Source organism: Mustela nivalis (genome assembly GCF_964662115.1).
Source record: "Mustela nivalis genome assembly, chromosome: 5".
In the NCBI taxonomy this organism is placed as follows: Eukaryota; Metazoa; Chordata; class Mammalia; order Carnivora; family Mustelidae; genus Mustela; species Mustela nivalis.
In genome coordinates, this window is record NC_139024.1 from 155,314,466 (window position 1) to 155,341,484 (window position 27,019).

The 27,019-nt window shown below is 44.4% G+C and overlaps 5 protein-coding genes and 1 pseudogene across 8 annotated transcripts; 2 read left to right on the forward strand and 4 right to left on the reverse strand.

Moving 5' to 3' along the window:
* Positions 1-1,066: 1,066 nt before the first annotated feature.
* On the reverse strand, positions 1,067-4,706 carry LOC309865273 (histone H3.1). The gene has a single exon (XM_082731533.1). The coding sequence runs from the start codon at positions 4,655-4,657 to the stop codon at positions 4,247-4,249; it is 411 nt and encodes a 136-aa protein (XP_082587659.1). The 5' UTR covers positions 4,658-4,706; the 3' UTR covers positions 1,067-4,246.
* A 722-nt stretch (positions 4,707-5,428) lies between these two features.
* Positions 5,429-6,071, reverse strand: LOC309864389 (histone H2A type 1-D). The gene has a single exon (XM_082729833.1). It carries the CDS (start codon positions 6,021-6,023, stop codon positions 5,631-5,633), a length of 393 nt encoding a protein of 130 aa, XP_082585959.1. The 5' UTR covers positions 6,024-6,071; the 3' UTR covers positions 5,429-5,630.
* A 9,038-nt stretch (positions 6,072-15,109) lies between these two features.
* Positions 15,110-15,639, reverse strand: LOC309865292 (histone H2B type 1-B). The gene has a single exon (XM_082731559.1). It carries the CDS (start codon positions 15,560-15,562, stop codon positions 15,182-15,184), a length of 381 nt encoding a protein of 126 aa, XP_082587685.1. The 5' UTR covers positions 15,563-15,639; the 3' UTR covers positions 15,110-15,181.
* Positions 15,640-15,851: 212 nt separating this feature from the next.
* LOC309865281 (histone H2A type 1-B pseudogene) lies at positions 15,852-16,390 on the forward strand (annotated as a pseudogene). Its single transcript has one exon. The product of its transcript is annotated as a histone H2A type 1-B pseudogene (transcript).
* Positions 16,391-17,231: 841 nt separating this feature from the next.
* Positions 17,232-17,714, forward strand: LOC309865278 (histone H3.1). Its single transcript, XM_082731539.1, has one exon. The coding sequence runs from the start codon at positions 17,267-17,269 to the stop codon at positions 17,675-17,677; it is 411 nt and encodes a 136-aa protein (XP_082587665.1). The 5' UTR covers positions 17,232-17,266; the 3' UTR covers positions 17,678-17,714.
* A 998-nt stretch (positions 17,715-18,712) lies between these two features.
* Positions 18,713-26,163, reverse strand: H1-2 (H1.2 linker histone, cluster member). 3 transcript variants are annotated; one of them, XM_082731526.1, is made up of 3 exons: positions 24,507-26,163; positions 23,284-23,434; positions 18,713-19,492 (listed from the first exon to the last, which is right to left on the reverse strand). In XM_082731526.1, the coding sequence occupies exon 1, from the start codon at positions 26,098-26,100 to the stop codon at positions 25,459-25,461; it is 642 nt and encodes a 213-aa protein (XP_082587652.1). In that variant the 5' UTR covers positions 26,101-26,163; the 3' UTR covers positions 18,713-19,492; positions 23,284-23,434; positions 24,507-25,458. The 3 variants fall into 3 exon arrangements, with proteins under 3 accessions (XP_082587652.1, XP_082587653.1, XP_082587651.1); XM_082731527.1 differs by lacking the exon at positions 23,284-23,434; XM_082731525.1 differs by lacking the exon at positions 18,713-19,492 and having other exon boundaries at positions 23,144-23,434.
* Between the last annotated feature and the right edge of the window lie 856 nt (positions 26,164-27,019).

Here is a 27,019-nt window from a genome sequence, read left to right on the forward strand (position 1 = left end):
GAATACTATCAGGATATTGAAGGCCTGGTTATTATCAAGTAAAGACAATTGAGAGTCTCCTGTTGGAATGTTACATTCCTGCTATGAAGCGTCCTTGTTAATGAGATTTAGGTTTAGAAGAAATTTAACTTTATTTACTTTTCCTTCTACCTCCGCCTCCTTCGGTTTTTTATGGAGGGGAGGGTGACATTAGGGCTTGAGGAACTGAGTTCTGTGTCTTTGGAAATTGGGCTATTGATAAGGTAACTTCTTTGTTAGTAAATCTCAAGGACATTTGCAAACCAAGGGAGATTTCTGCCTTGCAGGGCTGTGATCTCTGCAAGTTAACTATTTATCGTTTTAATGGCAGTCAGGGGTGCCTGAGGAATGCTACACATATGGAGGGGAGCGGGTGAAGGGGGGGTGCAAGACGCCAGCTTTTGCTTTGTCCTCAGCCAGCCTCCTGCTCCCTCATCAGCAGGAAGAGAAGGACGACTAAATCACCAGACATTCCTGTCCTTGGGAAAGCCCCAGCCTAATTCGGCATCACAACCTTGTTTCCCGTCTTTTTCCCGCCAACCCCAGGCTGGCTTCCTGGGCACTCCCTTCCCACACCAACATCTGTTAGCGGAAGGGGGTCTTTCCTGGGGTGGCTGGGGCCTCTTCGGGGAGTTCCGCTCAGTTCTTCAGAGCATCTCCCAAGTACACACGAGGGGTTCATGTCATTAAACTTCTCTTTGTTTTTCTCGTTCATCTTTTTTTATAGCGACTCAACTAAGCATTCAGAAGAGTAGGGGAAGTTATTTTCCCTCTTTTACAGATGTGTGATCCTGTAATTTTTCCTTCATTTTCTTCATTTGTAAAGGTGGAGTGATGATACTACTCATGGAGCTTTTGTGAAGATTTACATTGCTAATGTAAGCAAAGGGCTAGAACAGAGATTGGCACAAAGAAGTCCTACGTAAATGTCCCTGATTTTTAGCTGGTATTATTACTTAAAGAATCTGTCTGGAGTTGGGAGATTGCCCTGAGCTTTCATTTTTAAGCTTTTACTCCTAACACAATATAGACAAAACAGGCACATATATAATAGTGAAGATTTTTTTTTTTTTAAATCACAGCATTCAATAAAATATAAAGCGTTGATGAATTGCGTTTTTCTCGTTGTATTAGAGTATAGCTGACACACAGTATCACCCTGGTTTTAGGTGTATAGCATAGCGAGCTGACGGTTCTATACATTAGGAAATGCCCATCACGATGTGTTACCATCTGTTACCACACAAAGCCATTATTATATGATCGTATTCCCTCTGCTGTACTTTGCATGCCTGTGACTTATTTGTTGTATAACTACAAGTTTGTACCTCTTAATAACCTTCACCTATTTTGCTTCTTACCCCGCGCCCCCACAACTACTCAACTGTTATCTATATCTCTGTTTCGTTTTTTTTTGATTGCACATATAAGTGAAATCATATGGTATTTGACTTTGTTGTACTTATCTAGCATATATCCTTGAAGCCCATCCATATGAATAAGATTTCATACTTTTTCATGCTAATATTCCACTGTATATTCAGTGTACCCTTGAAAAACGCAGAGGTTGGGGTACTGACCTATACACAGTTGAAAATCCGCATATAACTTTTGACTCCCCCACCCACAAAACTACCAATACCATACTGTTGATTAGAAGCCTTACTGATAACATAAAGTCTATTAAAACATATTCTGCATATGTACTATATGTTATATTATTATAAACCAGAAAAAAGAAAATACTATCAAGAAAATCAGAGAAAAGAAAAACATTTACAGTAGTGTATTATATTTGTTGAAAAAAAATCTGCAAGTGGGCTCACCCAGTTTAAACCTGGGTTTAGAGTTGTTTAAGAGTCAACCCTATATACCACATCTTCTTTATCCACTCATCTATTGATTGACAGACTCTTTTTTGTTTTTCATACATAGCATGTTAATTAAGGTTGTCTAAATATATTCCTTTGTGCCCTTTCCAAGTGTACATTGACAACGTCTGCTTTCTGACTGTCTTGTGGCCCTGTCTGGAATGCAGTTCAATTCTATTAACTGATTTCCAACTGTTGTGTTAAGTCTCCCTAAAACACTCATTGATTAGTAAGTCGCTTCTTCTGGGATGACTGGAAGGGCTACTACTAAATTTTTTAGTCTGAAAAATGCACCCTGACTTTGGCTTCCTCCTCTTTTCTTAAAGACTTTAACAAACCAAAAGCGATTCTAGACACCAACAACATTACCTGCAAACTTTAGCCTGTGTGGTCATACCACGCCTTGGTGCTTGGGTGACTGAGAACCTTCCAACAGCCATTTGAAAGATAAAATCTGTGTCTTAAACACCCCCTTTTTCCCTTCAGCATGGCCATAGTCACTCTGCTAATCCAAAGTAATAAATGCTTAAAGCACGGATGTTAAAAGACTGGCACTACATTTGGTCCAATATGTTCAGTAAATTTTTTATAAATGTGAATTTCTTCCATTCTTTGTTTTTCAAATACCTGCTGAAGTTTTCTTTACAAACAGCAACAAAGTAATGCAAGTGAAAGGGACGTTTAGAAGCTAAAGTTTGCATTTTTATTTCAATTAAAAAAAAAATTCTGAGGGATGCCAGTGTCTCAGTGGGTTAAGTCTCTGTCTTCAGCTCAGGTCATGATCTCAGGGTCCTGGGATCAAGCCCCACATTAGGCTCTCTGCCTGCTTCCCTCCCTCTCTCTAGCTGCCTCTGTCTAGGTGAGATCTCTCTGTGTCAAATTAAAAAAATAAAATAAAGTCTTTTTAAAAAATCTGAGAATAAAAGGGAAAATAATACATAACTCAGAAAAATTAATAGCATTTATACAATGCTCTGTGTTCAAAAATCAACTCCTATTATCCCAATAACAGTTCTGAGGTGGGTAGTACTACCCCCATTTTTCTGACAATGGAGAAATCAATTTGTGAAAAGGATATATTAAGTAGCAAACTGGAATTTGAATGTTGGCAATCTATCACCCAAATGCTGCTCTGGGCCGCCAGCTTCCAAAGGACTCTTGGACAGAGTAACAAGGTTGGATTCTAAGATGATGCTAACCTTACTTTTCTAGACACTGGACAATTACTCTATTGAGGAGCTCAGGTAAATGAAAACACAGCCAAATCCTTGATCCTTGGCCAGGAAAGGGGTAACAGTTGGTGGGAAGCACGGTCTGAGCCACTGTCCCCTGGCCATCTAACCCTCCCAACAGTAATGGGTTCTTTCACTTTTTAAAAGCTATCCTCTCGAGCCCTATACCTAAAACACCCTTTTTGTAACAGATACATAATAGGGGAAAAAATCCAAAAACAATGCATATAAAACCCAGCACAGGTATAAAACCCCATAATTGGACTTTAGCTGGGGCCCAGAGCTAGAGAGCAAAGTCACCCTGGTTTAAGCCAGAGGCATTGGTGCCTCGGACAGTCCCTTTTATATGGATAGAAAAGGTGTGCCAGAGTTGTATGGATAAATCTGGAAAAACAGAATGTTAAAAATTCAACACAGTGACACACACAAATTCACAGAAATATCAATCTTTAAAATGCAAACATGTTGTAAGGCAAAAGTGCTTTAGTAAAGTCCTGGAATGTAAGTAAATCCAAGTAAACCACACAATTCAAGTTTAATTTTGTTTTGTGTCTACTGATAAGAGCTGCCCACATGACTTAGCAACGGTTCCCATCTCAGACATAGGCCCAGAATTTCAGGTATTAAGAGCTAAGGTGTAGAAAACAAGCAACATTTTGGAATTTGGTGGCTAACTTTAAAAGAACCTACAGCCAAGAATCGTGAATAGGAATTGTGGCTAGCCCTAGAATAAAGCAATACAACCAATCACAAGCAGGGCCACAAATAAATGGCATATTAAGCAACAAGAGAACTTGATAAAATTAGGCTTTATCAACGGATTAACAAGGTGTATGTAGCCAGAAGATAGACGGTTGGGCTCTTACCTCGACGGAGAGAAAATTTAGGTTATCCTATTGTAGAAGTTATAGGACTACACTGGGTAAACGTACTATTTTGCCTGCGCCGTTGTTGAACCTGATCATGACGTCGTTAGAGATGCCGGATGACCAGGTTAGCGAGGGCTCCAGTTTGGCAAGTCAGGGTCAGTTAGAGGCCGTACGGTCACAGCTACTTTTGTTGAGCTAATTGGTTGGCTCTGAAAAGAGCCTTTGGGTTTAAAGTTGGCGCTCCCCTTGCAGAGACTTAAGCCCTCTCGCCGCGGATGCGGCGCGCCAGCTGGATGTCCTTGGGCATGATGGTGACGCGCTTGGCGTGGATGGCGCACAGGTTGGTGTCCTCGAAGAGCCCCACTAGGTAGGCCTCGCACGCCTCCTGCAGCGCCATGACGGCCGAGCTCTGGAAGCGCAGGTCGGTCTTGAAGTCCTGCGCGATCTCGCGCACCAGCCGCTGGAACGGCAGCTTGCGGATCAGCAGCTCGGTGGACTTCTGGTAGCGCCGGATCTCGCGCAGGGCCACCGTGCCGGGCCGGTAGCGGTGCGGCTTCTTCACGCCGCCCGTGGCCGGCGCGCTCTTGCGGGCCGCCTTGGTGGCCAGCTGCTTGCGCGGGGCCTTGCCGCCGGTCGACTTGCGCGCCGTCTGCTTCGTGCGAGCCATTTCTAAGGCGGGCGGAGACTGTCTTCACCGAAGCCGGTGAAAGGCTCACAGTCCTCCTCCTTTTATACAGCCAGACCGACAACCATTGGGCCCACGAATATTCAAAAGTTCCCGCGCCCTCCCCCGATTGGCCCAGCCCCGGAGCGGTGCCCGGATTAAGAGCGGCTTTCGGGTTGGTGAATGACTCCTAAACCCTGCCTTTCACGGTAGCTACTCTGATGTCATTTATGTACCCTTTCCATTCTTCTAACCACTGGGGACAAAAATCTTTTAAGGAGAGCTTCAGAGGTTTTGAAATGTCAGGTAATCACGCAAAGCAACATAGGAATTTCCAACGGATCTTTTCTTAGAGAAACCGTCAAGATAATTTGCAGGTGCTCAGGGAAATATACAAATGCGCTGCATTTACAATGAAGGTGAAAATTTTCTTGGGTCTGGCACAAACACTGTGGAAAATTAGGAAAATGGTCTTTATTCACAAACACTAATTATCACGAACCTGTGAGTTACTCTCAGATGCTTCGGCAAATGTGCAGCGTTTTCATCAGCTTGGATCTAGATGGGAGAATGTGGGTATCCTTCAACAAATGTTTTAATTAGAACCTAATATCCCAGCTCTTTTCACTTTTTTGCAAAACGTGAAGCTATTGCCCTTGCGATAAACTTTGCAACTCCATCTGCACAATAGGGCCCTTCCCGTTTAACGCACGTATTGCCAAACACGTCCAATACTTAAACTAAACCCACGTGTGGCTTTTACCTCCAAGCGAGTATTACTATTTTTCATGGGGCACGGGGTAATGCTTCCCGGGGGTTAATCGTGACATTTTACTTTGGTTTTAAACGCTTGTCAGAATTCAAAGCAGGACAGCTCTTTTAATGGAAATGGTGGGTGGCTCTTAAAAGAGCCTTTGTTGTTAGGGTAACTTTCTTGATTAGGAAAAAGTCCGTGTTAGAAACAATAGCCAGCATTTTACTTTCCCTTGGCCTTGTGGTGGCTCTCGGTCTTCTTGGGCAGCAGCACGGCCTGGATGTTGGGCAGCACGCCGCCCTGCGCGATGGTAACCTTGCCCAGCAGCTTGTTGAGCTCCTCGTCGTTGCGGATGGCCAGCTGCAGGTGGCGCGGGATGATGCGCGTCTTCTTGTTGTCGCGCGCCGCGTTGCCCGCCAGCTCCAGGATCTCGGCCGTCAGGTACTCGAGCACGGCCGCCAGGTACACGGGCGCGCCGGCCCCGACCCGCTCCGAGTAGTTGCCCTTGCGGAGCAGGCGGTGCACGCGGCCCACCGGGAACTGCAGACCCGCCCGCGACGAGCGCGTCTTGGCCTTGGCGCGCGCCTTGCCGCCCTGCTTCCCGCGTCCGGACATGGCTGATAAAACAAATAGCAAACGCCTTCAAAAGAAAACACAAGAATGGAACCAGAGCGTGAGCAAGTGAAGTATTTATACTAACGGGAGGTATGCTGTTTGCAAGTCTCCTATTGGCTGTTTGCAAGTAACCAATGAAAAAGCAAAATCAGCATCCCTCATTTACATACACGCTCCCATCTCGCGGGAGGTTTTTGAATGCTTCAGTGTAATCCCGTATGAAGAACTTTTATTTTAATACTAATAATTGAACAACTTGGTTTTTTCAACAATACTATTTCAAAGTACAATTAGAAGCAGAAGTTACTGTCCTCATTGCTCCGTCTTTTCGCTGTTTTTCCTTGTTCAAGGTTGTGACTAATTGTGGAATGGAATAAACAGAAAAATTTCTAAATAGGTAACATTTAAGAAGTATATCTATGCCAGCAGTTGCTTTAGCGCTTTGAACCTCACAACAGAAAAGAAAAAAAGGAACAAAATAATTCTTTGGGACCACTTGAGTGGTGCAGTCGGTTAAGCATAGGACTCTTGGTTTAGACCCTGGTCCTGATCTCAGTGTTCTGCGTTTGAGCCCCGGGGAGCCCCAGCATGGGCCTCTGCTCTCAGGGCGGGGTTGGCTTGAGATTCTCTTTCCCTCTGTCCTCCCGGACCCTTGCGTGCTTGCTCTCAAATAAGTACATAAATCTTAAAAAAAAAAAAAAAAAATCTTTGTCAGAGCCCAAGTCTTAAAATATCTGAACAACGAAACCTAAAGGCAAGAACTGGACCAATCAGCCTTTGCCCTGGGACAGCCAAGTTTTCTGCTTCAGCCTTTATCTAAACATGAGGCATTAGAGGACCAACCACCCTCAAGGTATATAGAGTACTGTTGTCACTTTAGAGACCAGAAGACTTAGAGACTGATTGCTTGTGCTTCAGCCTTTATCTAAACATGAGGCATTAGAGGACCAACCACCCTCAAGGCATATAGAGTACTGTTGTCACTTTAGAGACCAGATGACTTAGAGACTGATTGTTTGTTTGTTTGACCTTGTGCAGGCGCAGGCTGAGTTAATAAAATGGAGGACTCCAAACTCTTGACTGGGAAAGTCATCTTTCCCAGTGCCATTTCCAATTCTCCCGCCTTCTCTCTTTTCTCATTTGGCTACAACACAAAGGATTCTAATCAGGTTCAGGAAACTCCTCTGTTATCAATAGAGATTGCCAGGAGAAATGTTGCTGTTTTCCCTTTTACTGTCCATGAGACAAACTAGACGGGACCCAGATGGAGGTGAATAATTATTTCAGGAATTTTTGCAGGCTCAAGCCTAAACGGCTTCTGACTACCAAACAGGATGGTAAAAGACAAGAGAAGAGCCTATGTGGCTCTGAAAAGTAATATGGAGGACAGATATTGGTGAGGGAGATGATGAGGGTAAATCCTTCCATAAAAATATCAGAAGAAAAGTAGCTGTCTCCAGTAACCCCTCTTCCTTCTTCTCTGAGCCAGGGGAGGGACAGAGAAGAAGATTCACCACTAAGCAGGGAGTCTGACACGGGTTTCAAGCCCAGGATCCAGAATCATGAACAGAGCTGAAGGCAGATGCTTAACTGAACCACCCAGGGGCCCAAGAATCCCTCATTTTAAAATAGAAGTTAACAATGACAACAGATCTTGAAAGACAGCTCAAGTTGACTTGATCTAGATCTGTACATTATTTATCTGACAAAAAATTTTTTAAAGATTTTATTTATTTGTGCAAGAGAGAGTGAAAGTACTAACAAGGGAAGGGATTGGGGTCGGGGCAGAGGGACAAGCGGACTCCACCCTGAGCAGGGAGTCCAATTTGGGGCTTAATCCCAGGACCCTGAGACCATGACCTGAGCCAAAACCAAGACTCTGATGCTCAACAGATTGAGGCATCCAGGAGCCCCTCATCTAAAAGAATTCTAAGAAAACCATGTTTTTTCCAGTACTTCAAAAGCCACTTAAAAAAAAAAAAAGAATGATTATATCCAATTTTGTTTCTTATCTCATAAGTATAAATGTCTATTGAATCCCCAGGATGTGTTCTTTGTGGCAGTATGTTTGAAAATAGTAGCTGGAAACCTTGCTTACATCACAGAGAAACAACGTATGAAAATTATTTCAAAAGCATAAAACCTTCTGTTTCTGGACCACAGTGAAGTATACACACTTATCTCTATTCTTTCTGCTAGGTACAACTAGAAATCCCAGACATTACATGTAAACCAAAGGTGGAGAGAAGGCAGGTTGGCTAAGTGACCTTGAGAGCTGAAGAACAAGATAGTTCTGTGTTCTCTGGGTTTTCTTTTTACCTCCCATATCCTGGATTTGGTGCTGAAGAAGTTGGCAATCTCAAAATGCCAAGGAGAGCAAACAAACAACAGCAACAATAAAGACACAAAACAAGAACCGGATATCTCTACCCAAAGGTCAAGGGTTGACCTAGAAAGTAGAAAACTTAAGACATAACCACTGCACAGCGAAACACCATGGAAAACATTGTGCCTCTGCCTCCCCAGCTTCACAGGTATAAGATTTCCTTGGAGGCCAGACGGGGATTTCGGGCTTCACTTACTCAGCGATGATGGGGTGCTTCTCCCTTTTCAGCAGGTGGAAATTATCCAACTAGGATTTTAAAGCAGTCGTCATAAAAATACTTCAATGAACAGATAACAGACCCACTTGAAGCAAACGAAAGACTGCAAAACCTCAGGAAAAAAAACAATAAAAGATGTAAAGAAGAACTAAATTCAAATTTCAGAACGAAAAAACACAATGACTGACATTGAAAACTCCACTGATGAGCTCAACAGCAGAAAGGAGAAGACAGAGGGGAAAAAAATCAGTGAATATGAGGATAGAAAAATAGAAATTACCCAATTTGAACGACAGAGAGAAAATAGACTGGGGAGAAAAAAACCAACATCAGAGACCTGTGGGACAATAACAAAAGACCTAACGTTCATGTCTTTAGAGAATCAAAAGGAGAGGAGAAAAGAGAGTGCAATGTCCAAGAATTCCTAAACTTGACAAAAGATGTAAACCTACAGATTTCAGAAGCTTCACAAACCCCCAAGTAGAATAAACCCAAACACATTCTTGACATAAAACACATCATAATCAAACCCAGGCAAACTAAACACGCGCAAAATATCTTGAAAGCAGTGAGAGAAGAAAAAGGGAAGGGGGAAAAAAAGGGAAGAAAAGGGAAAAATCCATTCAAACGACAGCAGATTTCTCATCAAAACCACATACCAAAAGGCAATGCCACATTTTTTTAAGAACTCATAGAAAGAAACTGGTACTGTCTCTCTGAATTTCATGCCCTTTAGGAATCGGTGAGGGAATAAAGACATTCTCAGATGGAGCAAAGTGGAATTTCTTCCTGGCATATCTCTCCATAGGAGAACGACAAAAGGAAGTTCTTGAAAAAGAAAGAAAATGATATGAGATTTTTGGAACATTAGGAAGGAAGAAAGGAAAGAAAGAAATATGGGTAAATACAATTCTCATGTGTTTTCTAAATTATGTTTAGAAGCTAAATTTCTTATATTATGTGATGTGGTTCTTGATGTACATAGAGGAAATATTTCAGAGAGTTATATTATAAACAAGAGAGGGTAAAAAGATTTAAAAGAAAACAAGGTTCTAAGGTTGAACTGGTAACATGTAGATACCAGTAGACCGTGATGTTGTGTGTATGTAATATCTAGAGCAACCACTAAAAAACTATCCAAAGACCAGAGATGAATCAAATTCAAATTGTCTCAAGAAAATATTCAAGTAGCCCACAGGAAAGCTGGAACTAGGAAACAGAGAAATGAACAATAGCGAGGGAAAATTAAAAACAAACCAACAAAAAACCCACCAGAAAACAAAAATTTAAATGGCAAACTTAAAGCCTAACACGTAAAGGAGGAAAATTTTTCCTAAACCCTTTTAGAGTCCCTGGCTGGGTATGATAATTAAACTGACAAAGATAAACTGGCAGGAGAAAAGCATACAAATTTTATTGGAATTTTTACATGTACATGGGAGCCTTCCTAAAACAATGAAGACCTAAAGAAGTGACCAAAGCAGAAAGCTTTTTGTACTTTTAGACCTACAAATAAATTTCTAAAGAGAAAAGACAGGAGCACCTGGGTGGCTCAGTGGGTTAAGCCACTGCCTTCGGCTCAGGTCATGATCTCAGGGTTCTGGGATTGAGCCCTGCATCGGGCTTTCTGCTTGGTGGGGAGCTTGCTTCTCCTTCTCTCTCTCTCTCTGCCTGCCTCTCTGCCTACTTGTGATCTCTCTTTCTGTGTGTCAAATAAATGAATAAAATCTAAAAAAAAAAAAAAAAGAACTGAAAAGACACAGGGGTTTGGGCAATAGGTAGTAAATGGCAAAGAAGTAACAAGGTTTATTCAGAGTCTTCTCAGTCCTAAATTCTGTTTTCTGGTGATGTTTTTCTAATCCTGCCTTTAGGGAAGACGGGTGAGGGAGAGCAAGTCAAAGTAACCTTGCTTTGCTATTTTCCCAAACACCTCTATCTTAAAATATTATGTCCAAGTGCCCATCTTTTGCGGTAATATGTCCTGAACCCCCTCAAGGTCAATCATTGCATTAAATGTATATGGTCTAAATACATCCATTCAAAAACAGAGACTGGCTGATTTGATAAAAATACAGGCTCCAAATCGATGCTATTGTAGGGAGGAAAAATCGTTTTCCCTCTACCCTTCTAGATTGTTAGCTGAGACCCTCCCTGCCCCCCAGTAATATAAGACAGCTTAACAGGAGGAAACAGAGCTTAAAAAAAAAAAAAAAAAAAAAGGAACAAAAAAAAAGTTTAAGTATGCGTGTACCTCCTGTATGCAAGGGGCAGACCCAAGAAGTACTGAGTAATGCCTCAAATGGCCCCGAGCCATCACCTTAAATACCATCTCCAGCTAAAGGCAAAACATGTTCAGGGTGGGGAGGACAGTTTTGGGAGGTTACCAGGCAAAGCACAGTAAACAAGGCTATGGTTGTTAGGCAGATTTAAGTTTTTGTGTTTTCCACTGGGTTCTTACAGTTTTAGTCATCCTTCTTTTCCTGGCACAGAGAGGGATACACTCTTGCAAACTCAGATTTCCCCTGTAAATGTAAATTTCTCTTACGAAATTTCCCCAGGCAAACGGGGAAACCGTTTTACTAGGTTTTCAAAGCTTTTTTAATGTCTGCTATTTAAAAAAAAAATCACTTTAGGTAATCTTTCTGCCAAAGAAGCATATTTTAGGGTGCAAATAATGCTCCCCTTCACTCTTGACAGGAACTCACTTCAAATATAACTATCCATACAGGTTGAAATGACAGGGTAGAGCTAGAAAAACCTTGCAAATATCAACCAAAGGAATCAAAGGTGCTTATATTAATATCACGTAGGTAAATGGGAGCAAAGAAATTTACCAGAGATAGAAAAGGACATTACAGAATGACAAAAGGGTCAGTCTAATAAGAAAACCAAGAAATCCTTTAAAAAGAAATTATTTATTTGACAGAGAGAGGGAAAAAGCACAAGCAGGGGGAGTGGCAGGCAGAGGGGGAAGCAGACTCCCTGCTACGTGAGGAGCCTGAGACAGGGCTTGATGCCTGGACCCTGAGATCATGACCTGAGCTGAAGGCAGAGGCTTAACCCACTGAGCCACCCAGGTGTCCCAAACCAAGTAATTCTATATGTGTAAGCACCAAATAGCAGCCTTACAAAATACGTGAGGCAAAAACTGGTAGAGCTGCGTGGCGTACTGAGCAAATCCGCAATTGCAGGTAGGCAGGTCAACACCCCTCCCTCAACAACTGATACAGCAAATACATAAAAAGTTAGCAAATACACAGAACTCAGCAAGTGCCTTGTTTTCATCTGTAAACCAGCAATGGTAACGTAGAGGTGGAAAAATGTTCCCTTCCTCCTTTCTAGGTGCTTTGGCTGGTTTAATAATTATATTTCGACCCAGGTCAGATTAATAGGAGAAAAGCAAATACACTTTCTTATGTCTGAGAGCAGCACAAAGACAGGACACCCAAAAGTCGGTCAGGCAGTTGAGGCTTGTAGGCCATCCTGAACTAAGGAACAGGGACTGGGGCTTCAGAGGAGAGACTGGCAATTCACAGGAAGGTAAGAATAGATGTTTAGTTCATCAGCTGTACGCCCTGCCCTGCAGATAAGTCTTTCGGATTAAAAAAAAAAAAAAGAAGAAAGAAAGAAAAGAAAAAGTTATACTTGACAATAGCTCTCTTTCTGGTACTTTTAGAATAGGCAGTTAGTGAGAGTCTATGGGGATGCCCGGAGGCCAGCAAGGCGGAGGCCACGGTCGGCTGTGGGGAAGGTCAGGGGCCCCTCCTGGCAGGATCCCACCAGGCAGGCCCAAGATGGCAGCGCCACAAGACGGAACCCCTGAGCAAGGGAGGTGGAAAAAGCGGGGGGAGCAGCTCCTTCTCTCTCTCTCATATCTCAAGGGTATAATTTTAACTTTAATAAACCTTTCCGCCTGTGTCCCTTGTCCTCTGTGTTGCACATCTGTCCTTGAATTCTTTTTTGTGACAAGACCAAGAACCTGGTCACCTCTTTGGGATATGCAGAGTAGAGGCCCCGGGGCCAGGGTTTCCCCGTTTACCTGGCAACAAGATCTCTATTAAATTTTAAAGGATAAGAAAAAGTATGATCTCATATGACATTCATATATCTATATGCATAGAGACCCGTATATGTATGTATGTGTATGTGTGTGTAAAGTAAAAGTAAAATTTCCAGAAGACTGATGGCAAAATTTCCTGGGTAATGGAATTGATTTTCATTTGTTTATTTGAAATTATTTGTGGTGGTTGTTATTTTAAAATAACGGGCAGATATTTTGTTTTACAAGGAAGTTAAAAAGAACTGACTTAAATATGTATATTATTTAATGGAAATGAAAAGCCAAGAAGAAAGATATCAGATGTTGCAGAGAGATGCTGAAGGCAGAACTGAGAAGTCTGTGTCCTCTCATCTGCCAGGAAGCAGGGCCAGGGCATTCTATTTCGAACTGTGCCCTCTTTCCCAAATCATGAACACTTTCTGGACCCCCTGTTATGTATCTTTTCCAAATTTTCAACCTCCCTCCAAATTAAAAGCCTCTCCAGCCCCACCCCCTCTGTCTTGTTCTTGGCACCCAGAACTTAGCCCAGAGCATCTCCCCTCTCCCTCAGGGACAGATCCAGATCGGGGACAGATTGAGCTCTTCTTGTCTCCAGCTCATCTTCCTTGGACAGGAAGGCAGCTGAAACTTCCCTGTGGCTGCAAGGATAATCACGAAAGTAATACAAGCTATTTTTTTCTCATTTGCTTTTTTACTCAGAAATTGCCTTTCTGGAGAAAAATGCAGATGTTTTATTAGGGAAGAGGGTATATAAAACCTTGTAGTATTTCACTTGGATGGCTCGCCTGCTGGCTCTGCTGTGTCCAAAACTGGCCTCCCATCATATGCAGCTGGAGAGATTTTATGAGTTTTTTCTGTTTTCTCACCACTACTCACTATAGATCCATAGTCTACCCCACAGTCCAGGCATCTGATTTTTTTTCCTTTTTTTTTTTTTTTTTTTAAATTCTCCTTTCACTTGTTAGAGATCAGCCGGTATTCAGTACAGATGGCAAAAAGACCTAGGTCTGAGTCTACAAACCCCAGTTTAGTTTGAATTTGTCAAATAAGGGTAAAGTTTTACGTAAAGAATCAAATGTTAGGAAGGAAGGGGAGTATGGAAAGAGAGAGGAGAGGAGAGATGAAAGGTAGAAAGCAAACAGGTAGGCAAAAGTTTTGAAGGACGAGATGAGGAAAAAATTATCCCTACCTCAGACCGTTTTGAACACGATGAGAAATATTACCACCTAGATCTCACCTCGCCAGGGTCAGAACATAAAGGTCAGTGAGTTTTAACGTGTTGGCTGAGTTTGATAATTAAAAAAAAAAAGGAAGGGGGGGTAGGGAGAATAGGTCTTTTTATAGTTATTAATTTTTAAGGCCAGGGTCTCATTCACAGCTATATTTTGTGTTGCTGAGACTTGAAGTACTCAAACAGCGGTGGGCTGACATTTGAGATCTGGGAAAAGATCATTTAAAGTTAAATTTTCTTCATAAAGGGGTCCCTTTAAAGAAATTCTATTGTACATTTTATTTCTTCATCCAGAGTCACTGTTGTGTGTCAACTACAGAAAATGCTCATAGACTGATGAAAAAAATACCGTTTTCCTTTTTTTCACCAGCAGTCAACAGCTGAGTCCTACCCATTCTCCTCTCTTCCCCCAATCCCGGACATAGACCTGCCCCATTACCTCCTCTTCATCAAGGCATTTTCTGTCTATACAGGATAATTTTTGGAGTCTGGTGTCTTTGATAAAGGTTTACCAAGAAAAAAACAGCACATCTTCCTCTCCAACCCAGGCCGTCCTTGCCAGCCAGTAAGGTGGCGCGATAGGGAAGAGCGGGAAATTCAAAACTTGTCCTTCTTAGAGCTGGACGGCCATTCCCCCGCCCTTCTAGTGACATTCTCGAAAAGCCATTAACACTCAGAATGGGCAATGGACCTCGGAATCTTGGGACGCAAGAAAAATTGAAACTGGTGTAGATTGGCTGTTGCTATATGTAGACAATTCTAGTGTGAAATTAGAGTAATTCCCTTTAAACTGTGCAAAGAGCTTGAGGTATATCTCAGAAGTGCCCACGAGAACCACGGGCGTCTATCTACCCAGTGTTTTACGCAAGGGAATTTAGGGTCCAGGTATAAGCCCTACCTCTTTCCCGCAGTCCAGATCTTGCCCTCTTCCCAACAGCGAGTCTCAATTAGTCATGCCCCGAGGGTCCCTCTATTCTGAAAACCTTTAACCACTTCTTTACCCTGCAGGAAAAGCCCTTTTTCAGAAACATAAACACTGGGAAAATAAGAGTGAGCACTTACAAGCATCCGGAGCGTTAGGGGAAAACAGAACCTGGGATGAAAAAAAAGGTGAAATCAAAGAGCACTGTTGGGGGAGATTCCTGAAGACTCAAGCTGTAGTGGTAGACTTGTACTTAACACTGCAACGAAGTGGTGGTTACAGGTCTTTATTGATAAAGTGGGTGGCTCTGAAAAGAGCCTTTGGGGTTGAATCACAGGCCGCTTACTTGGAGCTGGTGTACTTGGTGACGGCCTTGGTGCCCTCGGACACGGCGTGCTTGGCCAGCTCCCCGGGCAGCAGCAGGCGCACGGCCGTCTGGATCTCCCTGGACGTGATGGTCGAGCGCTTGTTGTAGTGCGCCAGGCGGGACGCCTCGCCCGCGATGCGCTCGAAGATGTCGTTGACGAACGAGTTCATGATGCCCATGGCCTTGGACGAGATGCCGGTGTCGGGGTGCACCTGCTTCAGCACCTTGTACACGTAGATGGAATAACTCTCCTTGCGGCTGCGTTTGCGTTTTTTGCCGTCCTTCTTCTGCGCCTTAGTAATGGCTTTTTTGGAGCCCTTCTTGGGAGCCGGAGCAGATTTGGAAGGTTCAGGCATGGCTTTTCCCTAAGAGTTGTAGAAACGCCAATCGCACTCGCCACAACAAAGGTTAGTGTTGTGAAAGGTCCAGAGCTCATTCTTTTATACTTCCTCAATGCAAATGAAGTTTCAAGAATTGTCACTTCTGATTGGATAAAATGGGAGAGCTCTCGTTCTGAGGAGGGGTTTATGCAAATAAGGGATAAACAGTTTCTCTTTCTATTGGATACACAGACTAACATAGTTTGACCAATGGGATAGCTTGTAAGCTCATCCCTGAGCTGTCTATAAAAGAGGTTTGGGGCGGGGGGGGGCAGGTCGTAGCTGCAAACGTGTTTTCTGTTTTTGGGTTGTTTCGGCTGCTAAGCTAATTTAAGTCGACATGTCTGGCCGTGGAAAGCAAGGTGGTAAAGCCCGGGCCAAGGCGAAGACTCGGTCATCCCGAGCCGGCCTGCAGTTTCCAGTCGGCCGCGTGCACCGCCTGCTCCGCAAGGGCAACTACTCGGAGCGGGTCGGGGCCGGCGCGCCCGTGTACCTGGCGGCCGTGCTCGAGTACCTGACGGCCGAGATCCTGGAGCTGGCGGGCAACGCGGCGCGCGACAACAAGAAGACGCGCATCATCCCGCGCCACCTGCAGCTGGCCATCCGCAACGACGAGGAGCTCAACAAGCTGCTGGGCCGCGTCACCATCGCGCAGGGCGGCGTGCTGCCCAACATCCAGGCCGTGCTGCTGCCCAAGAAGACCGAGAGCCACCACAAGGTCAAGGGCAAATAAAAATCTAGACCAGGCCGCACGCATTTTATACTCAACTACAGCAAATAAAAGGCTCTTTTCAGAGCCATCCATGTTTTCACAAGAATGGCTGATAACCCAGTTTGTGCTACCATGGTAGAACCAATCCTGAGAGCCTATAAAAAAAGTTGAAACATTGAAACTTAAGGAAATCGGTAATTTATGGGCTGAGTGTGTACCCGACGTGTAAGTTCGCTACAAGAAGTTCAAGGGCTAAGGTGTACAAGCAGGAAGGAAATTTGCTTTTGGCCAGGAATAAAGTTGCACAAGCTTTTCAAGTTTTCAGTTTATAGGGAAAAATTTCATCCAACAAAGAAGCTATCATTCATTGCGGTACAGTTTTGTATGTAGCATTAGTAGATCCGGTGCTTTTACGTGCGATATTCCAAATACACCCAGGAACGCTGCCATGTAATTTCATACGAGAAAACTTGGTATTAGGAGAGATATAATGACCGAAGATCTAGGAAGAGGCAGTCCAGGCTACCCGAGATCTACTTCAAAATAACTAGCCCAACTGTCTAGAGGAGGGGGTGACATGACAAAATTGTACTCCGTGAAGTGTGCAGACCGGCAGGATTGATAACCTCCGAGCCTGTGGAGAATTGGGGGAATTTCAGATTCACTTACATTTACAGAACCACACAGATTACATTTAACATGTTTCTTAAAAGGCTGGCTAGGGCTCCTGTGCTTCGTGAAAGCATAAAACAATCAATATTAATTCGCACTGAAAAGAGGGAGAAAGGTGGAGTTATTCATCCAATCGGATTCTCCAGTAACTCATCAATGCGGCTACCGTTCGACCAATGATTTCATCGCGCGGTTCTTTTGAAAAACTACGAGGCCAATCAGAATGCCTCTTACTGTATATAAAGGAATCTTCACCTTGGCTCCCCAGGCTCTCGGTGTGTCTTTAGTTCCTCCCAATGGCTCGCACGAAGCAGACGGCGCGCAAGTCGACCGGCGGCAAGGCCCCGCGCAAGCAGCTGGCCACCAAGGCGGCCCGCAAGAGCGCGCCGGCCACGGGCGGCGTGAAGAAGCCGCACCGCTACCGGCCCGGCACGGTGGCCCTGCGCGAGATCCGGCGCTACCAGAAGTCCACCGAGCTGCTGATCCGCAAGCTGCCGTTCCAGCGGCTGGTGCGCGAGATCGCGCAGGACTTCAAGACCGACCTGCGCTTCCAGAGCTCGGCCGTCATGGCGCTGCAGGAGGCGTGCGAGGCCTACCTGGTGGGGCTCTTCGAGGACACCAACCTGTGCGCCATCCACGCCAAGCGCGTCACCATCATGCCCAAGGACATCCAGCTGGCGCGCCGCATCCGCGGCGAGAGGGCGTAAAACAAACTGCCGGTTGCAAAAGGCTCTTTTCAGAGCCACCCACCATTTCCTGAAAGGGGTTGTAATTTTTTTACGGTTCCAACTACAGAAACAAAGTTATTTGCCACCGAAATGATTTCCTGACGTGGACGTTTTTAGTACAAAGTGTATTTGAGTGTTAACTGGCCGAATATTCCAAGTCCCTTTATCAGGCTTCCGCAGACTTGTTAAAGAATTGCTGTTTAAGATGCACTTACCATTCCAGGGTGACATGATTGTAATTTTCTAGAGCCCTTAGACAAACTTGACATGTGCACCAGGAATAGAATGCAAACTAAGCTTGTAGTTGGGCTTTATCCAGGGAGTTTTCTCTTTTTACGTTTGCAGTGTGGTTCCTAGAACCCCTTTATATTGGTTTAGTTTGGCCTGTTCAGTTCCGACTTCATAGAGAATACCATTTAATCCGTTGAGTTTGTAGAGGGTCGTGGCCACGCCCTGTAAAAGCTTTTATTCCATTTAACATAACAAAAGCAAGTCTAACAGCAGTATCCTTACTGTTTCCAGTAATCCACAAAACATTTCATGTATCCTGACTTCAGAATCTTGTATTGGTCTGAGAAGGGGCCAGGTGACAGACTTCTGTACTCACCAGAAGACACCCACTAAATACATATATGCAATAAGACAAAAGACTTACCTATCATTATCCGAAGTTTCTCTGCCTACACAACTTAAAATCAGTGGGATGTGATTCTGACAGGCTGTTACCTAGAGTGTTTCTCCTACCCATGTCCCCCCCCCCTTTTTTTAAAGTGGTTTTTTGTTTGTTCTTAAGGTTTTATTTGACATAAGAGATCACAAGTAGGCAGAGAGGCAGGCAGGGGGGTGAGGGATGAGGGGTATGGGGCCGGGAGCAAGCTTCCCGCTGAGCAGAGATGCGGACTCGATTCCAGGACCCTGAGATCATAACCGGAGCCAAAGGCAGAGGCTTACTTAACCCACTGAGCCACCCAGGCGCTCTCCATGTTCCCTTTTAATAAACGCAAAATCATTCACTAAAGTGATACTTTCTTTAATTTTCTAAGTATAAAGTTATAATAAACTGATGGTAGTTCAAGGTTTTTGAGGCCTAAAACTTACACAACTTGGCAACTCTTAATAATCACAAATTCACAAATCACAATTCACAAATAATCACAATTCAAAATTTAAAATACAAAATAGACAGTGAACATTATAATTGAAAGGATCCAAATTCCAATTTTACCAAAATAAAGCTGTAGCTATGACAAAGTTCAGTAAAATAGCATATTAATTTTCGAATACAACACTATAATTTTTTTGTCTTAGAATATTTTTGATGGCATACTCTGATTCCATTTTCGCTTGAAAATTATTTGAGGGCAACCCTCTCGGTTGCCTCCCTCCTTGGAAACTTTGCGCTATTGCTCAATAAATCTTGTTTTGCTGCCCACCAAAATACACACACACACACACACACACACACACACGTATATTTATGTATACGTATATACACATATATATGTACAAATATTTCCTATATATACAGTGTGAAGAGAATTCAGTATTTCCTCCCAGGTAAATTGATCACAATTTGTTTTGTTCTCTTGATAACTTAGAACTGAGTTTCAGCTTCCAAACACACTACTGGTAGTGTCATTTTTAAGACGTTTCAAATCTGGGAACTCCTTGGTCAATCTTCTTTCATATGTGAGTTGTAAAATTTGGAAGGATTCTTCATGGACTAGCTTTCAGCTCTATACGTTTCAAATCTTGATTCATCCATACTATACACCGTTGCTGCCACTGCAGTTGCTGCAAATACACAGATATCATTATATGCACCTAGCACAACATCTTGTCTGAAATCCAGGTTTGTCAGTGAGCAGTAGGAGTACACACCATGAAACCACTCTTCCAACTGATTGGCTAGAACTGAACTATATGTGAGCACATCTGCGAATTTTTTATCTTGCTAATCCTAAACTAAACATATAGGAAGTAGATTTTCTCCTACCTAAATCCAAATGTGTTCATCGGAACCCCCATATAATCAGGCGAAAGGTGCACTGGAATACAAAAGGGAAAATTGAGTGGCTACAAACAACAGGTGTAGCCCGCTGTGAATAAAATATATTAATATTGAAATTTAAAAAAAAGAGAGAGAGACCAAGTGAATACACTCCCAAGGGCCTAACATTTGAGTTTCATTAGCTTCAGGGTAAATGTGCTTCTGAACACTTTCTGTGCTTTTCTAAATTATACACGGCCTTCGCCTGCTCTCCTATCACTCTCTTGTAGCACTAGGAATTGAGAGTCGCTAGTTTGGGATGACATGTAGGCCTCTGGGATAACCCAAGTTTGGCTTTGCATGCTGCTTTGGATGGTGATACCATTCTCAGAGATACCAGAAGGACAAAACATACCAGGAAGGATATAAAGTCAACTCCGAGCAATTTGAACCCTTTCGGTGTGAACGTGAGTTCCCTGGAACAATACTGCAGGATGTTACGGTTCTATTCTGGACTGCATATCATCTTCCTTTAAGAGGTCCCCATGGGAGGAACAATAAAACCAAGTTTTCACTGGAGACAGTCGAATAGCTAACCTTCATAGTTTTCCATAGGTTAAGTACCATGTGAACTGATTGGCCTGAATTGTTATATACCATTTCTTACTTTTTTTTTTTTTTTTAAGATTTTATTTATCTGACAGACAGAGATCACAAGCAGGCAGAGAGAGAGAGAGGAGGAAGCAGGCTCCCCGCTGAGCAGAGAGCCCGATGCGGGGCTCGATCCCAGGACCCTAGGATCATGACCTGAGCTGAAGGCAGAGGCTTGAACCCACTGAGCCACCCAGGTGCCCCTGTTTTGTTTTTGTTTTAAAGGAGGCTCCATATCCAGCATGGGGCCCAATAGAGGGCTCAAACTCATAACACTGAGATTAAGACCTGAGCTAAAAAAAAAAAAAAAAAAGTAAGAAATGGTATAAAATGGTGAAAGTCAGATGCTCAACGGACTGAACCACCCAGGCACCCTGATGTCACTCTTGATATAACACTGAAAGTCAAGTTCTCTCACTGTGTCCATTTTACAGAGGAAAAACTTTAGCCTAAGACATTTTAGTTACTTAGCCAAATTCATACTACTAATAAATATCATTGACAGGCAATGTCGCACCAAACCTACACTCTAAATATCTTCTGATTAATAAGATTGCTCAGAAAGGGATTCTTAGAGCTAGCTGCTCCTGTCACACACATGAGGCTGGATGGCTAAGATACGCGGTGGCCTGGACTTGGGCTAGCTTCTGTGGTCAGAGTCCTCTGCTCAGTGGCCTGGTATGAGATGAGATGGATAGGGATGCTCTCTGGGCCTTGGGACCAGGTCAGAATAATCGTTTCCTTGGAAACATCTAGACTCTGCTACAGAGCAAGTATTTGCTTGTGTCTTACCCACAGTGTTTACTATGGACCTATATTGTCCACGATAGTAACCACTAGCCATGGATAGCTATCCTGCACCTGAAATGTGGCTAGTCCAAATTGGGATGAGCTTTAAGGGTAAACTATATACCAGATTTCAAAGAGCTGTCTGCAAAATAGAATAAAAAACCTCCTTAATATTTTTTATATTAGATAACTTGTTGTACAGGTATTTCCTTTATAGTGAATTAAAATACTATTAAAAAAGATTTATGTGTTTCTTTTCTACTTCTTTAAATGTGGCTACTAGAAAATATCAAATAAGTGATACAACTCTTACTGTATTTCTGAGGAAAAGCACTAGCATACAGAGGATAGTTACACTGGCTCACTGATTGGAAACTAACAAGCTATATTCTTGATATCACCAATCCCCAGTATTAGTGACACCTACGTGCTGTGACAAGGTGTTTGACAGTAAGTGGAGAGGGATGAGCAACAGTGTTTGGCACATTGTAAATTAGAGCTCAGAAATGCTGGCTCTCAGCACTCTTGTTCCCACTGGGCCCTAAATCCCTTCTCCACTGTGAAATCCTCTAATGATGTAATCTTGCTTCTCCTGGACCTGTTCATCTCTGGTATGAGTTCCAACCCAAAGTTACTGTACTTCCCTTAGGCATAGAATAATTCCTAGAACTTTGCTTATGAGAAGTAAAAGGATATTTTATTTTTCAGCCATGAGAGCTCTGTGTATGGGCAGGAGAAAAAAAAAAGTTTGCATTATAATACATTACAATTATATTGCATTATAATGCATTACAAGTAGACTGTAATTTCTGTGTTACTCACATTTTTGTCATACATGGACACGAGATCGTGAATTTTCATTGTTGAATTATCAACCAGCAATTTAGTTTATGCACTATTCATTGCCAGTTTTGGCTAATCAGGCATGTTTGGGCAATTATTTGAATATATTATTGCCATTATCAGTATGATCATAGTAAGTAGAACGTTGAAAATGATAATATTAATAATGTCAAAATAAAATATAAACTTCATAAATTAGAAATCAAAGACAATGACTTTTTTCTTAAAGCAGCCAAATTGGAGTCTAATGAATGGCTTACAGTATCGGACTTAAGCCAGGCCACTTTGTGAACACTGGTGAGGGAATGGAACAATTTTGAAAAAACATTACTGAAGATTTTATCTAACGTCTAGGTGACATTAGAGATTTTTACAACTTTTAGCTCTCCACGAACGAACTCTCCCTACACCCTACTAGAGAAGGGCGATTGTTTGTTCTTAAGGAATACATTTCATTTGAAAGTAAAGGATGCCCATTACCTAAGCAGACATGTTTGCAGGAGACGTTCAGTGTTAGGGTCAACTGCAAGTATATAACCTCCAAAGGTGTGCGGACTTAACAGCATCTGAAGAGGAAAGGAAGTGTGGAAGTACGCTACGCTCGACTGAGGCCGAACTGTGCTTCTATTTGGAGTGTCTTAAGTCTCCTGATTGCTACAACTTGACCCAACCTGAGTCAAGAGAGGTGACCCTAGTGGCAGGAGTTGAGATGGCTAGGAGAACCAAGAACTCCAATGTCAGGAGCACAGACAATAACCCTCTAGGCATCTCTTGGCTCCATTTTGGTCTTTTTAGTCCCCAGCCTTCTTGGTTTCTCCTAGAGAATGCCTAAGAAATCAGTTCCCTGAACATCGGTTCACCTCATTTTCTATAACTCAATTCCAGTTTTTGGAAGACAATTGTTGATGGTTCATTTTGGCCCAGTGCCCTGTGGACCAGTCAACCATCATTTAAGGTCAGACACTTCACCAGAAGATAGTATATATTGACACCCTGACATGCAAGCTTTAAGCCAAAAACCAGGTTAGAGAAGACCAGGATTATTTGGGACCAGAGGGCATTCTAGAGTTTCATTGTTCATATAGTTAACTGAGCTGTTGAAACAGGTTAGCAGGAATTGAGATGTGCCATATGCATAGAGTTTTCAAAGACATAATATAAAACGCAAAAAAGAAAGTGAAATATTTTATAAATATTTTTCCATTGCTTTTATGTTAAATGAGAATATTTTGGATATATTACGTTAAATTATGTTATTAACACTGATTTCACCTGTTTTTTTTTTTCTTTTTCTTTCTTTCTGTGGCTATACCCGCATTGTTCTAGAGGTTGTTAATTCACATAGGCATAGATCTCTTCCAGAACTGGGTATCTTCTTCAGTGTGCCCCTATGGGATTCTGGTCCTCGAGGAATCTCAAATCTCATAGGCTGCCATTTCAACAGTAGAAAGATGACAAAATATCTGGGAATAAAGGTAATAAGAAATATGAAGATATAGTTGGAGAAAATTTGAAACATTCTCCACAGGTACAAAATATTTGGAAAAAAAAAGGGGGGGGGAATAAAATGTTCTTGAATAGGAAAAATTCATCGTCTCCCCAAATTAATTTGTAAATTTAACATCATCCCAAAGAAATTACTGATAGGGTTTTGAGGGTTTTTTATGCATAGTGGAGGGGTGGAGAGGTGGGAGGAAGGAAGCATCTTGTATTACATTTGGAAAAATGAAATTAACAAAAACTAGAATAACCAGGAAATTCTGAGAAAGAGCAAGGACCGGATGAGCTCTATCAGCTATTAGTCACAACATCTCAGTTTATTAAACATTCAACTTTTATTTTAATACCTACTATAGGCCATGTATTCTCAGCATTGAAAATAGTCCTGTGAACAATATTTAGTGTGATCACACTTGAGGAATGACAGAGACCAAAGGAACAAAGTAGAAAACCAAGAATTATTCCACCTACCCAGGGAATTTAGCCTATGATAAAGGTGGCATCTTAAAATGAGGGTGGGGCAGGAAGGGGACAGGGGGGAAGACACGGAAGGATTGTATACATTTATTAAACCTTACAACAAAATACAGAGGGCTCCATGGTTTTAAATGTGAAACTAACAGCACAAAAATTACTTCGTGTAATTTATGGAAAATTGGGAAAATTGTCTTCGTGTGTGCGCGCGCGCTGCGCCCTGAAAGTGGAGGAGGTCTTTCTACTCTTGACAACGGACACTAAAAAGTGTCCCCATTCCGTGGGAGGGTAGGGAGGAAACCCGTGATCGCTGCCAGTAATGCGGGAACGAATCTAGATGAATTAACCGCTAGTTCCGTCATCGTGGCAACGGACGAAAACGGAGCAGCGGGTCCAAGAAGCCCCAGTTCCTGGAACGTAAGAAAATCCGGGTTCACCAAAATAGAAGCAGGACTAGGACTTTGTCCGGAAGAAACGCCATGAATATCAAGGAACCCGCAGATAACACCGTGAATACAAACGAAAGCCCCCCGCCCACGCACACGTTTCCATACAGTTTACCCATATTTTGTTCCTGGCGTCGCAACTGTTGGACTTGGGACCGCCGCACAGAAATGATTTAAAACGTCTCCGGCTGTCAGATGTGGACGTCTGCCTAAAACGAGGCTCGGGACCCGCTGCCAGACAAAATGGCCGACGAAAAGCGGTTTCTGATGCCCTGAAATCCATCACACCTGTGTCCAAAGGCGCGCGAGGCGAGGCGCGGGAGGGCGCGGGAGGGCGCGGGTGGGGCCGTGCGCCCGGGCGCGGCCGCCGCCGCCTCTGCGCGCTGTCCCGGCGAGGTACCTGGGGGCCGCGGCGCACCGGCTCGCACAGCAGAGCGCGGGACGCAGGCGCCTGCGCCCTCTGCTCCCGGGCCGGGGACTGCCCCCGGACACCCCAACTTCACTTTCCAAAACACCGTAAGTATCTGAAATCCATACGTGTTTATCAACCGGAAAGGCCCAGTTCAACCCGCCCGAAACAAAACAGACTACACCCGAGGCCGGACGCCACCCAATGAAACACGGGGCGAAGACCACGGGCTGGAGGCGTGGGCCAACCCGCGAGCAGGGCGGGACTTTTGAATGACTTTCCAACCCAATCGGTGAATTCCTGAAGACAAACTGGCTGGCTTGATTTGTGGTTGTTTTCGATGAACCCGGCGCGGGGCGGGGCTCCGGACGAGTGCGCGCCTCGGCACAGCGCTTCCGCACCGCCGCGGGAGAGGCCCCGGGGCACCGCAGGGCAGGGGACAAGCCCCACGGCCGCGCCGAGACCTCCCCCCCACCGCCCTTTTCGGGTTAGCGTTAAGGCCTAGGTTACCAACCACACCCCCGCAATCCTGATCTTAGAGCTGAAAGTTCAAGGAGAGAAGGGAATAGGATGCGCAGAGAATGCCCAGCTCTTTCTCGGAGATGGTGGTGGCTCTGAAAAGAGCCTTTTTGGGTTTCAGAAGCAGACGTCCAACAACCTACTTCTTTTTGGGCGCAGCCTTCTTGGGCTTGGCAACCTTGGGCTTGGCAGTCTTGGGCTTCACGGCCTTGGCTGTGCTCTTGGCCGCCTTCTTGGGCTTGGCAGCCTTAGCCTTCTTCGGACTCTTGGCCACTTTCTTGGCGACAGCCGCCGCCGCGGGCTTCTTAGCCTTCTTGGGGGTCTTCTTGGCGCTCTTCTTGGGGGCGCTGGCCCCCGCGGCCTTCTTGGGCTTCTTGGCCGCCCCGGCCGCCTTCTTGGGCTTGGCCGCGCCCGCCTTCTTGGCCTTGGGCTTGGCCTCGCCGGAGGCCGCCTTCTTGTTGAGCTTGAAGGAGCCCGAGGCGCCGGTGCCCTTGGTCTGCACCAGGGTGCCCTTGCTCACCAGGCTCTTGAGGCCCAGCTTGATGCGGCTGTTGTTCTTCTCCACGTCGTAGCCGGCGGCCGCCAGCGCCTTCTTGAGCGCCGCCAGGGACACGCCGCTGCGCTCCTTGGACGCGGCGACGGCCTTGATGATCAGCTCGGACACCGGGGGGCCGGACGCCTTGCGGCGCGCCCCTGCGGGCTTTTTGGCCGCCTTCTTCTTCACCGGGGTCTTCTCCACCGGGGGGGCGGCGGCGGGAGCGGCAGGAGCGGTCTCCGACATGCTGAGGCTGTGGGACTGGGTACAAGTGGCAGAGCGCCGTGGGTGCGCCGCGGCCGGGCCGCCGTATATATAGAGCGCAGGCGCGCGCTGATTGGTGCTCCGCTCGCCCGCCTGGCTGGCAGCTCCGAGCCGCCGCCGTGCGCCCAAGTTGTGTTTGTTCCACTTCACAAAAGGGGGAAAATGTTAAAATACCCCGCACCAAATCTCCCGACTTTGGTCGGGAAAGGATCCGAGAAGCCTCAGGCTTCGTGCTCTCCATTTATTTTTTCCGCAAGCCCAAAGACAACGCGTCCAGGCGCCCCCAACTCCCCCAACTCCCAGGGAAGTCCAGGACGGTCGGAGACCACTTTCTGTTTTTCTTCTAAATTACCTGTTCGCTCCTTGGCGCCTGAAAGTTCTTTTTCTCAGGAGTGCTTGGACACATGCTGCCCTTCTTTGGGATGCAAAAACGAAATGGTTTCCACCTAAGTTTTCACGATAATTCTGTTTCTTCGCAAGGGAAGTAACACAGGTCCTCTGTGAGTTCTGCGCACAGACCCACAAGAACCGTGGACTGGGACAAGGATTCCCGGAACAGTCCAAAGCAGTTAGGGCTGGAAGAAAGGGGGTCCAGAAGCCTTGGGGGCTGCCCTGGGTCGTGGAGGGTTAGAGACTTAAATCTTAGACTTGAAGACATTGAAATTCTCAAATCCGTCTTTTCACAGATGGGGGCGGGGCACTCTTCACTTCTCCAAGGGAGAGAAATTGGGCAGTTTTTCAAAAGGTCTCAGGTTCCCCTCTGGGTTGTGCAAGGCAGGGGGTCTGACTCTCAAGAATAGGGATAATGAGGGAAGAAGGGAGACCCCCTAAGCTTAAAAAATATATATAGATACATAGATATATATCTACATAAATATCTCCTCAATATACTTGGCAGCTA

What these genes read in the sequence shown, in the direction of transcription:
- LOC309864389 (XM_082729833.1), bottom strand. Translation starts at nt 6,023, where the DNA reads ATGTCCGGACGCGGGAAGCAGGGCGGCAAGGCGCGCGCCAAGGCCAAG.
- H1-2 (XM_082731527.1), bottom strand. Translation starts at nt 26,100, where the DNA reads ATGTCGGAGACCGCTCCTGCCGCTCCCGCCGCCGCCCCCCCGGTGGAG.
- LOC309865278 (XM_082731539.1), top strand. Translation starts at nt 17,267, where the DNA reads ATGGCTCGCACGAAGCAGACGGCGCGCAAGTCGACCGGCGGCAAGGCC.
- LOC309865273 (XM_082731533.1), bottom strand. Translation starts at nt 4,657, where the DNA reads ATGGCTCGCACGAAGCAGACGGCGCGCAAGTCGACCGGCGGCAAGGCC.
- LOC309865292 (XM_082731559.1), bottom strand. Translation starts at nt 15,562, where the DNA reads ATGCCTGAACCTTCCAAATCTGCTCCGGCTCCCAAGAAGGGCTCCAAA.